Source organism: Vulpes lagopus, chromosome 2 (assembly GCF_018345385.1).
Source record: "Vulpes lagopus strain Blue_001 chromosome 2, ASM1834538v1, whole genome shotgun sequence".
NCBI classification, from domain to species: domain Eukaryota; kingdom Metazoa; phylum Chordata; class Mammalia; order Carnivora; family Canidae; genus Vulpes; species Vulpes lagopus.
In genome coordinates this window covers 140364743-140377715 of record NC_054825.1, presented here as the reverse complement: position 1 = coordinate 140377715, position 12973 = coordinate 140364743, and the positions used below count along the sequence as shown (strand labels likewise).

Below are 12973 nucleotides of genomic sequence, written 5' to 3'. Positions count from 1 at the left end.
CAAATCCATCCAACTGATGGTCACCCTCCAAGGTAAAGCTGATTTGAGGCTTTCCTGAGATGGACACACCCTGCAGTTTCTCCAGGGAAATCTGCCTCTAAAAAAGCAGCAGGTGATCAACAAGCTCAAGAAAAAACATCTGCAAGATAGCTGACCTGTCTGTACTATGCAAATTACATGAAAGATTATCATATTAGGGACAGGAGAAAAATTGGCCTAGAAAACCTAATTCCTGCATTTCGTCTCACAAGGACACAGCAGGCATGAACAGCCACAAGTTACTAATAATTGGTATGGCCATGCTTCAGCTAAAACCATCTCTTTGGCAGTGACTTTTCTCCATTCCTTAAGAAAAGGGCAGCCCTTTGGCAACTGTCTCAAGAGCAATAAGCCATTCTCCTATAGAGAAGGCATAAGCTTGCTAAAGGACATCAAATTAAGAGCTGGCCACACCACACCTGCGAAACGTACAAAGTCTCTCAGACAGAAAGGAAAGAGAAGGGTCAGGTTCCAGTCATCTGATCATCTACACTTGGAGATACAATTTGGAGAAACATTTGGAGGTTATCTTCTGTTAAAAACTAGCAAAAATAAAAAATAAAAATAAATTTAAAAAAAAACTAGCAAAAATAATGTGAGCTATTAGCAAACCTTGGAGTGGTGGGTATGCTCTCCATCTTGAAAATTAATAGTGCCAAACGTATCTGTGGGGCTTTTCGTCGTGTGCTTTTCAACAGACCATTGCTCATTTTCATTATCGTTGGCAGTTGAGATGGTCCAGGAATAATCTAGCCCATGATGGTCTCCAATCAATCGACCACAGTGACACCTTAAAGATGGGATGAAAACCAGTTTCAGAATAGAAAACTAACAATGTCAAAATAGAAAATAGCTGTAATGTTTCTACATTTTTTAGGGTAATATATAAATGACATATATGAACAAATTTTTAGAACTTCACATTAAGATTTATATTAGATTTATATCACTAGGATTATCTTCTGAGTTTATCATTTTTTAAAGAATTTATTTATGTATTTATGTATTTATGCTTATTTATTTATTTATTTATTTATTTATTTATTTATTTAACAGAGAGAGAGTGCAAGTAGGCACTGTTGGCAGGGAGAGAGAGAAGCAGGCTCCCTGCAGAGCAAGAAGCTCAATGTAGGGCTTGGTCCCATGACCCCAGGATCATGACCCGATGTCAAAGGCCCACGCCCATCTGACTGAGCACCCAGGTGCCCCATCATTTGAGTTCAGAAACACCCTCAAGTGGTTCTCTCCCTTAGCTGCATGTTAAAATCATTTAGGGAATATTTTTTAAAACACTATTATTTAAATATAAATATTTAAAAGTAGAGTGTTATTCACAGTAGCCAAGTGTCCACTGACAGATGAATGGATAAACAAAATGTGGCATATACATATAATGGAATATTATTCAGCCTTAAAAAGGGAGTAGTCCTGTGATATGCTACAATATGGGTAAACCTTGAAGATATTATGCTAAATGAAATAAGCCAGTCATGAAACACGTGCTGTATGATTACAATTATATGAGGTATATACAGTAGTTAAATCCTTGGAGACAGACGGTAGAAGGGTGGTTGCTAAGGGCTGGGAGGAGTAGCCAATGGGAGTTATTGTTTAATTGTCACAGTTTTATTTTTGCAAGATGAAAAAGTTCTGAAGATGTGCTGCACCACAACGGAAATATGTCTAATATTACTGAATGATACACTTAAAATGGTTAAGATGGTAAAAAAATCAAATTGTACATTTTAAACATGGGCGGTTTTTTGGTCAGTTATATCTCAACAAAGCTGTTAAGAAAAAACTAAAAATCTCTAACATGCAATAAACACTTAAGGAGAGTCAGAAAATGTCTTCATATAAAACATAATATGCACATCAAAAGGAAAGAATATTCATCAATGCAAAAAAGATTCAACTTCAGAGCTATATGCAAACAGAATTAACATAAGAGTCATAAATGAGGCTTGATTATAAATATAAATAAATAATAAATTAATATATGTGATATAATTACAAAAGAAGGAAAATTCAATAAATATTCTTGCAAATAATTAAAAGTTTTAAAAACTATTTCAGATACATAGACATTATTTCCACTATGTAACAAAATAAGCAATTAAAAGGTTAAATCTTTTTGAATCCAGAACTATATAAAAACTAACAAAATATAGTAATAATCATATTGGTGAAAGGACAATAAACTCATGTTTCGTGAATTAGAAAAAATCAGAAGGAAAAATTAAAATTTGAGCATATGGAAGTTTAAAATTTGTAGCAATGAAAAACTATACACATCTGCAGACCAAGGAAATTATTTGCATCAAATACATTAGATCATATACCTATTATATACCAAGAGGAAATTCAGTTTTATAAGTGATTCAGGGTTTTTGTGTGTGTATATGTGAAAAGCAACATAAAAACACATAGAGGTTATGAGGTTCAGCTAAGCAAGGAAATGGGATGACAAGAAGTCAGAGGACCATTTTAGAATTCTATATAGAGGGCTTTAAAAAAAAAGATTTTATTTATTTATTCATGAAAGACACAGAAAGAGGCAGAGACATAGGCAGAGGGAGAAGCAGGCTCCTCGCGGGGAGCCTGATGTGAGACTCGATCCCAGGACCACGGGATCACTCCCTAAGCCAAAAGCAGATGCTCAACCTCAGAGTCACCCAGGCTCAGGTATCACTAGAGGGGCTCTTGAACCAAAGAGTAGCGAAATAATCTCAAATGTACACAATATACATAATAGGAATCTGTTAGAGAGAAATGTATCACTTAGTCATCTTTCAGAATGAGGGTTAGTCTTCAAAATGGAAAAACATTTATTCATAAACTAAATGATGCATTTCACTGTGGCTTTTTCTAAACAGAACATGAATGGAGGCAACCATAATTCATACTTGATGAGATAAATAACTAACCTTCCACATGACTGTTCTTCAGTCTGAACCCACTTTGCTTTAAGTATTTTTCTAGCTAATCCATTTGATCTGAGTTAACATAGTTTTATTCCAGTTTCTACCAGGTCATTTCATTAAGTTATGGCACAATGATCCCATAGAATAAACCAATTACCCCCCCCCCAATTTTTTTTTTTTTAATTTCCATGTCCAGGGATGCCTGGGTGGCTCAGCAGTTGAGCCAGGGGACAACGTGGGACAACAGTGAGCACAGGGGACAATGTGGACTTGTGGTTGGCACCCAAAGTGCAGGAAGGAAAGGTAGTCTTGTAGGACTGAGCTCTTAACCTATAGCATCTGCTACTATATACCCAGAGATTTAGTTAATTACCTGGAAGTATTGGAGAAACACACATATACACATCAAAACCGCTGTCAGAATTAGAGCTTGACATTAACACATATCACTCTCAAATCATAGATCAAATACAATGCTGTATGTGAACAAACCATCTTAATTATCCAATTAAAATATAAGGGCACCTGGGTGGCTTAAATGTTCAGCTCATGATTTCAGTCAGGTCATGACTCAAGGTTGTGAGATTGAGCCCCATGTTGGGCTCCACACTGAGCATGGAGCCTGCTTAAAATTCTCTCTCCCTCTCCCTCTGCCCCACTGTCTGCCACCCTCTCCCAGTCTCACTCTCTTGCTCTCTCTCTCTCTCTCTCTCAAAAAAATAAAAAAATAAAAATAAATAAAAAAAAAAAAACAAATAAAATATAACAAGGTCAAATGAACATGTAATGCTATACAAGTATTTCAACTGGTAGAAGTTCTTGCTAAAGGCCCTTGCCACTTACATGTCTCAGTAAATCAAGTAATCTATCTACTGCATTCAAATAATTGTTCTTCAAAAAAAAAAATCCCACATTTCTTTTTTAAAACTTCCTTTGGAAAGGTAAATAGGATGCACCAATAAAGTCCCTACATTGAATCCATTCAAGATGTGAGAAAACTGTCCCAAAAAATTTTAATCAGAGTGTCTAAATATTAAAAGAAATTTTACTTGTCTGTCTTACCTGATTAAATTATGGCAGACCTGACATCCTGTAGTACATCTAAATTAAAAACACAAAACCTCTGTTAGGTAAGTGAAATATTGAAAGCATATTTAATGTTTATACCATAAATATCTATTATTTTCCCTGGTCTAAAAATCAGGGTTTGCTGAGTACTCATAGATCATTCCCCAAATATTCCTCCAATATGTCATTTCCCAAATATAATTACACTGCAGCAACCATGACCTAATTAACAGAATGCTGAATTTGGAACCTAAATACCTGGATTGAAATCTCATTGATTTAACAATTCCTCTAAGCACTGGTTTTCACATCTGAAAGTAATATCTGGCCTAAAGGGCTATTAAGAGGATTACCTGAGATGATGTGTGTAATGTGTCTTACAGTGGTACATTGCAGTATATATAATAATGGTGACTATCATTGTCATTATACTATGTCATTATACCATGAAGATAACAGAATCTTAGAATTCTGAGAATAAAGAAAAAACATTTATATATTTATAAATATATAATATATAAACACATAATTATATAAATATGGGTATATAATGATATATTATTTATGCATTGTATATGAATTTTATATAATTTATATATAATTGTTAATAACTATTGTATATTTATATGTTTATATACAAATCATTTTAAAACCATAAAACACCATCAAATCAAAAGACAGTTGGTATAATTATAAGTATTATCCTTATTAATCTTTCTTTTTATGATTCAAAAGAAACTTCTGAAGTTGGGGGATCGTTGTGATCATCAAAGATCATATTTTAGGTATAAAGAAGTTTTAACTAGAAGAGAATACTAGTTAAAACAATTAAAGAAAAGACAGTATTCACAGAATTAGGGTTCAGAAACAAATACTTGGGCCTTTCACTTCTTCCTGTCCTAGCCCTTTGGGATTGTCTTTTCTCAGAAGCTTCATTTCAACAACAAATTCAAAATAAGGAAAAAGATATTGTAATCAAGTGTATCCAATTAGTTTCTTATTAGGAACTACAAAAATTATCAGCAAAGGATCAACTTTATCTAATTTTAAAAACATGAACTACCACCTTTTTTTGTCCACCATCAGGAAGAAAAGTTCATAAAAGCTACAATTTTGAGATTCTTACTGAGATCTCAGAAAAAGGCTGGCATAGGAAGATCCATAATCATCCATTCATTTTTTTTCACAATCCCATAGAACTAGAGACTGCTTTTTTCCATGAAATAAGTAGATCTTGGACCACTCTGTAACATGGAATTATAATCATTGATATTCTTCTTGAGTCTGTGGGCTAATGGCCTATAGGTTATCAGATTTCATCAGGTTCAAGATGATTATAAAGATGACTTTCCATTTACAGAAGCAGAAGGAGCTGCCTGAGCTCAGCCAGCCATTGTAACCACCATCACATTAAAAGAGATCATAAAAGATGAAGGGAAAAAACAAGTTTATCTTGCCATTCTGTAAACATATTATAAGTGGGTAAAATGAGAACTTCCAATCATGGGGCTTACAAACCCCAGGTAATTCACTGAGGGTGGGGCTAGTAAATATTTAACAAAGGCAAGGAACATTGTTTTAGTCATCCCCAAAGAACAAGAATTTCAGTGGCCTCACCATGCTACCCTTCATCAGCTTACAACTGTGATTTCTAAACTTTAAATCAATATAAGACCAAATGCTTAAAAAAAAAAAAAAATCTAAAAATAGAGCAGTCCTACTAATTAAAATAATGCTCTTCTATTTTTCCTTTCCTTTTAATTTCTACTCTCCAAGGGCAATGCCACCCAATCTTAATTTCATGAACCCAATTACCCTGGGGAATTTTCCATAGCCTTTTATTCTCCTATCTTTCACTGGCTGCTGTTTTGAACTTTGTTCCAAGAGTAGAACTTCCAAAGGGTTCTCAGCAACTGAGAGCAGTCAAACTCAGATCATTCCATTCTGCTGTCCATTACCTGCTCAAGCAAAAAGCCTTTGGGGAAAACATGGACTGTCCACATAATCTGAGCACAGTGTCCTGAAATATCCCAAATTGTCTCTATTGTCACTGTTTTCCCTAAACGCTTGAGTTGGCAGTAAGGAACAATCCACAATATTTTGAATATGCGATGTTCAGAAGTTGCAGAGAATGGAGTGGTAGAATGGATGCAGCACTAGATATTTCTCCAATTTCTTTTTTAATTAAATTTTTAAATTTTAATCCCAGTATAGTTAACATACAACATCATATTAGCTTCAGGTGTACAATATAATGATTCAACAATTCTGTACAGTGCTCAGTGCTCATCATGACAAGAGTACTCTTAATCCCCTTTACCTGTGTCACCCATCCCCTGCCCACCTCCGCTCTGGTAACCACCTGTGTGTTCTCTATAGTTAAGAATCTGTTTCTTGGTTTGTCTCGCTCTCATTTTTTTTTCCTTTGCTCATTTGTTTTGTTTCTTAAATTTGACATATGAGTGAAATCATATGGTATTTGTCTTTCTCTGACTTATTTTACTTAGCATAATACCCCCTAATTTCTATTCTCCCACTAAGAGAAACAGGAGCATTAAAGAAATGAAATCTACCACACTAGTAACAGTGGCTCCATCAGGGTGATGTCATTATGATAAATTTTTTCTTCTTTATACCTCATTAGATCATTCAACAGATGTTTTTCAGGAGCCCACTATGCAGCACTGTCCAAGGCACCAGGGTTAGAGTAAGGTACGAAACTGACAAGATTCTTGATCTTAGCAGGTTGTCTACAATAATCGTATTATTTTTATAAAGACAAAGAAACAAATATTAAAAATAAATAAGTGCTAGGGGGCCTGGGTGTCTCAGTTGGTTGGGTATCTGCCCTTGGCTCAGGTCATGATCTCAGATTCCTGGGATGGAGCCCTGGGTCCAATGGGCTCCCTGCTCAGCAGAAGAATCTGCTTCTCTCTCTCTCTCTCTCTCTCTCCCTCTGCCCCTTCCCCCTGCTCATGATCTCTCTCTCTCTCAAATAAAAAGATCTTAAATAAAAATAAAAGTAAATAAATGCTAATATTACAGATATTATTAAATCCTCTAGACAAATCACCTCTAAGTTTCTATAAACAGTTCTCAAAATGAAAAATATAATTAAAAATTGTACCTGTGAGGGTCTTTTGAGCTAGGTATGATTTTGTTACATTCTCTCTTGTTGAACACTCCTTCAATCCAGGATTTCTGGGACTGAAGAAAAAGTGTCGTTATTTTTATATTATAATTAAGTGAGAAAGCAACGTAACCACAGTAGTTCAGGTAGGCAAAACATATTTAAATATCATGGAGATGAATTAAAATGCCAAGACGAGCCCCAAATAGGCTAAGCATTTATTGACTTCTATCACAGACAACATAGACACAAATAAGCCAAATGTGAACACAAAAATATTCACAAAATTAATAGATCCATAATCTTATTTTCAGCAAAATGTCCATAAATGTATGAAACTCTAGGAAGGAAGTAATGTCATAACTAAAGCATTCCCTTAATTCTGCTAAAAGTCACCTTAAAATCTTTACCATAGTCCTACTGAGTGAATTTCAAGCTCTCAAAGTTCAAAATTCTACCTCATAAAGTACCACGTAGGCTAAGATTTCATGGAAGCTAGAACCTCAGCAAGATTCTGTGAAAGGATTTTAATCTAAAATGGACCCGGAGGATATGAAAAGTAGAATCTTACACATGTACCCTCAGAGGAACAGAACTTAAAAACTGAAACACTGATTTCCTACAGAAGACTGAGACTTATCTCTTGATCAATGAATATCTGCCAAGAATCTTTCCCCATCCTCAAGCCAATGAATTCACAGCTGTACTTTCCCCTCTTTGCACACCTTGCCCGTAATTATAAGCCACCCCGGGCCTTCAATGGACTCACGTTGTAGCTTGCTACAGTGTTTTCCTGAATTGCAATTCTTTTGTTCCTCTGGAATAAATTCAATCTCTGGTCATTAGGGCTTGCCCCAGTTTACCTCCTTATTAAGACAATCTGATACACATTCTGTAAGCATGGCTTACGATGGATTGTGCTGCTTCGATTTGCACAACCTACAGCCATGCCTGAACCCAGGTGGGACATTGGTACTTGCTCATCCTCTTAATAAATCCTCTCCCACTGTACAAAACTCAAGTCACAGCCAAGCTCTTCCATAAGCTGTAGTAAATCCAGAAGCAGAGGACACTGGATCTACAACAGGCCCCAACCAACTGATGGGTTTGGGCTTCTCCTAATATGAAAACATTTTAGCTCTGTATGGTATGAAAATATAAGTACAGATATAACTTGATAAACAAACATGTTACAGCAGTGACCAAAGGGTGGTGAACAGGAATCTATAAGGGGACTTTTGCAAACCCCATGTTAGTGCAGTCCCCATCTCACTCTGACACCTATTCTCATCCTAGAGTTGCAGGAAATGCACTGCACCAGACAATGGATTACAAATCCAGCTGTGCAGCCTCATTATCATGCTGTCTGCTGGTCCCAGATGTTCAGGACGTGCCACCCTAAAACATGCGGCTTTGGTGTATAGGTTATTTTGAGCCGTAGGCACTTGAAAAACAGCAAATGCAGTGAGAGGCTTTCTCTGAACTCTCTTTATCTGTCTAAAGACAGAGCTTCCAAAAGGAATTCAATTGTCATAAATCCCTGGGAATTTCATTAACCGGAAAGGATTGACTCTTATCTCAAGAGAAGGGAGTAGAAGTCAACACCACACCCAGACAAACCTTGTCACAAACTATCATATCTCCCATCTTTTCTTCTAAGAGACCATTCATCTTTTCTAAAAATCATTTGCTCTCTTCTAAATTGCTGGCTATGTCCCCCGACATTCCCCCTAATAAGACGGTATGTAAATTCCCGAATATCACCACTTTGGGGATATTTACATTTGTTTTCCTGTGATACTGCCATGACCATAATATTAAAAAATGAATATTTATATCCTTTCTTCTGTTAGTTTATTTCACAGACCCAGCCATCAAACCTAAGAGAGCAGAGGAAAAGTTTTCTTCTCCCACAATTAAAAACGAGGCATTTATGGAATCCTCTCTGGATACTTTAATGTTAAACTCATAGATTTTGTTCAATATTCACCAACCCTAAATGTAAGTGTTGACTACTGAATAGAACCGCATATAACCAGAATCCAGATGTTGTTAAGCAAAAAGGAAGCTTGGGGGCAGGGGTGGCATTGACTGATGGGTTCCTGTGCATTTTGAACATATCTAACAAGAAAACTTCCCAAATCAAGCTCAGATCATCTTATAATCATTCTACCTCTCATCCCTTTTGCATAGTCAGTAGCTTTTTAAGACATTTGCTAAATTGGTAAATCACTAAAAACATACAAACTTGAAAAGTTCAGAGTCACAGAACTTGGAATGAACTAAACAAAGTGAACTCAAAATCTACTTATTACAAGAAATGACATAATCTTTTAGAATCAGTAAGCCCTGTCCCTTCTTCAAAAACCAACAATTTCATTTACTCACTCTGCAAACATTTATTAAGTACCTAATTTTTGCAAAGCGCTGAGAAAAGTGCCAAAGGGAATTGGTATGGTCTCAAAGGGCTCTTCATTCTGAATTCACTCAACCAATATATTTTATAGGTTTCCTTGCTACATGCTGGGAATTCTATAGCAGGCAAGGCAAGGTTTTTTTCCTCTGCTGGAACTTGGAATAAAAAGAAGCAAACAGATAATGAAATGATATCATTACACTTCCATGTGCACCAATCAACTATTCAAAAGAGCTCCAGAAAGGGTCCCTAAGACAGGAGCCTCAATCCACAAATTAAGCAGGCTGTGCTGCCATTCATTTCTTTACAAGACTAGATGTCTGACTGGTAGGACTACCTGAGCAAATTAATTTCTTCATGCCTGTTTGCTCATATATTAAAAATAGAGATAATAGTAATAATAGTCTGTTGAAAGGAATAGATAAATTAAAGGCTTAGAATTCTCCCTGGGACTTATTAAAGGTTCTATAAAGCTTAGCTATTGGTATATCAAAAAGAAAAAATTAGCTTTGGGTGGGTGGCCAGGGAACTTAACTTTGATTTTTTTTTTTTTTTTTTCAGAGAAAAATACTTCTTGACCTCCAAATCTTCTCCCTGGAACCTCTCACACTAAAAATGAATGATTCTCCAGGTCCACTGTCCCCACTAGACTTGAGCACCCATAGGCCCCATGCCAGTCGTTTCTGTTGCCCCAGGGCCCAACCCAATAATGACTGAAAGAACAACAAAATGAACACACCTAAATTAGAACTTCAGGAATCCACGAATACAATTTTCCCTTCAAAGGTGTAAACAGGAAACCAGTGCCATAACAAGAACATGAAAACTCTGCTCCTGTAACTCAAGTATCTTATCTCAAAACTACAGGAAAAGAAACGCAGGCTTAAATTCCAAGAGTTTTAAATAAGTCCCAACTTCTAATGTTACTTTTTTCCCCTCTACCTCATAATGGTAGCCTTTTCAGTATACTCGGAAACATACATGGAAGAGGCCCCAGTGTTCAGGACAACAGAGAATGATTAGAAACCAAAAGTTTGTTGGTTTTAATTCAATGGTCCAAATCTACTGAGGACAAATGCCTGATGTGCTGGCTTCTGCCACTTGGAGCAGCCAACTCTCATGGGTAGTGGTTGACAGTGGAGATTATGCCATTTCTGCAGCCATCACGGCAGCTAGAAAGCTGGGTGTTTTTTATATAATATAAAAAATATAAACATATATTTTTAATATATACAACATATATATATATTTGGTCTCAGGCTCAATATGTACCTCATCCTAAAATATAAGCAGATTTTACTTAAAATCTCAGGCCTGAAGTGATGGCCACTAGCACAGAAATGTCCAAAAACAAATCCTCCAACAAAGCTATATGTGAATTAACCCTTCCCCTCACTGAAAGTGAGGCTATATTGGGGCTTCTTAGGTCTTCCAGAGAACAGCTTCTCTCTCTGGGGAATCTCTGAGAAGGCATAGTAATAGAGGTATTCCTTAATTTAAAAAAAAAAAAAAAAAGAATTCTACATGTGTGCATGAATTTTCTTTTTTTTAAACATCCAGAGGGCTGTGTGATTGGGGGTGAAAGGGAACACAGATTACAGGCCATTTGTTGTCTTTTTAAAAACTCTTTTGTAATTAAAAAAAAATCTAATGTCTAAGAAATGCTTTTCCAAGTGAAACGGACTTATTCCCTTTTATGTTCCCCACACTATCTTATACATATCATAGCATGAACAATGCATCATTGTACTTAATTCATTTTCTCTTAAAATCAACCTAACCTACATTAAGATACAGTGCTAGCTCATGTAATCTTGGAATCTACAATATTCAGGGAGGCACCAGAAGGCACCAACAAGAGAAGTGATATTTTCAGACTCCAGATGGACATTTGATATTTCCTCTACATGGCCTCTCCTCTGGAGCAAGGACCTCTTCAAACTGAGTCACAGGAGAATAGACTTTGACGGCACAATCTGTTGACTTAGGGAACAGCTTCAGTGCAAAGCAAGCCCATCCACCTGGAAGGGTCAGCTCAGGGTCTTCTGTGGGGTTCTGTACACATTCTACAGGGTACTGCATAGGACTCACCTGATCCAAGATTAACAGTCTCAGGCAAAGGGTGTTGAAACCTAAAATAACCAAAACTCAAAGATCTGGTTCACCCACACTGCCCCAAGTGAATCTCATTTCCAGTAAATAATCTTTCCAGCAGGCAAAATTTAGGCATACTTCAGAAAAAAAAAAAATAATCTTAAATGATTTCTTCCTTTGAGGTAGAAAAAAGTGAACGCTATTTTTGCTGGTAATGATTTTTTTTTGTAACATCATTAAAAATGGAATGTCAACTAAATAACTCAAAATCTCCTAAAATGCCAGTTCACCTGTTTAAGTGAGGAATTTTGCTAACATTTCTAAATGCCTCGTTGAGCCAAGGCATTTAGAACTTCAGAATGAAGGTCTACATTATATAAACTCATAAGTACATGAGTAAAACATTTATGAATTCTTCACAGAGCCTAATAGGGACTTGGAAGAACTCAACAGTGACCAGCCAAGTCGAGCATATCATAAAGGTTCAAACTAAACTGATGTCTTGGCCTGTCCCTTCGCTTCCCTTCCCACACTGGTGAAAGTCCTCATTATGTCAGTACTAACACAGTTTCAAATAGCAGTGAGGAGACATCCTTTCCTCTGCCATCACACAGGCTTCAGCTTTATCCAGTCCCCTGGGGAATAAAACATGCAAATAAAACATTTATAATCGCAGATTATATTAAATCATTTTGATAAGAAGGGAAAAAGAAATAGGAAGTTCCTTTATGAGTATTCTTTACAACTGTCCCTGGGTAGTAACCTACAGAATTTAACTGAATGCTGGGCCTATTTGCTATATAACTACTCTAATCTGTTAAAGTTTTCAAATGGGATGCATCTTTAATGAAGGATAATTGGAAGAAAGGCAGGGATAAGGGGCTGAACCCTAAGAGGAAACCACCCTTAAAAGGATTTTTACACCACTCTGGAAGAAGCCCTCCACTCTTTCCCATGTGATAGACTACACAAACCTGATTGAGTGACAGGTTAAACAAATCAAAACAGCCTACCAAAAAGCCCATAAAAACTCCTAGACATAGAAACTAGGGTGCCGACCCTCTTGGATCCCCTCCCTCTCCAGAAGCTCTGTACCTATCACTCAATAAACTTTGCTTTTCTGCCCACCACTCTTCATCTGGTCTACCTCTTCATTCTTGGAAGGGGTGAGACCAAGAACACAGGCACAAAAGGAAAATAAATTCTGTAACACAATTAGTCTTCTCCAAAATATTCATGAATTTATTATCCATATATACAGATGGTCTTTATTTATGCTCCAAATATCTTGTTAAATTATCC

The 12973-nt window shown here is 36.3% G+C and overlaps 1 protein-coding gene across 5 annotated transcripts in view; it reads right to left on the bottom strand.

Moving 5' to 3' along the window:
• Window positions 1–12973, bottom strand: part of TRPM6 (transient receptor potential cation channel subfamily M member 6) — a 155187-nt gene that overhangs the window by 101159 nt on the left and 41055 nt on the right. For all 5 annotated transcript variants that reach the window (XM_041744711.1, XM_041744710.1, XM_041744712.1 and 2 more), the window contains 3 exons: window positions 7159–7238; window positions 4026–4064; window positions 652–829 (listed from right to left, as the gene is read on the bottom strand). In XM_041744711.1, the coding sequence (XP_041600645.1) occupies window positions 652–829; window positions 4026–4064; window positions 7159–7238 (297 nt within the window). The remainder of the gene's footprint in view (window positions 1–651; window positions 830–4025; window positions 4065–7158; window positions 7239–12973) is intronic.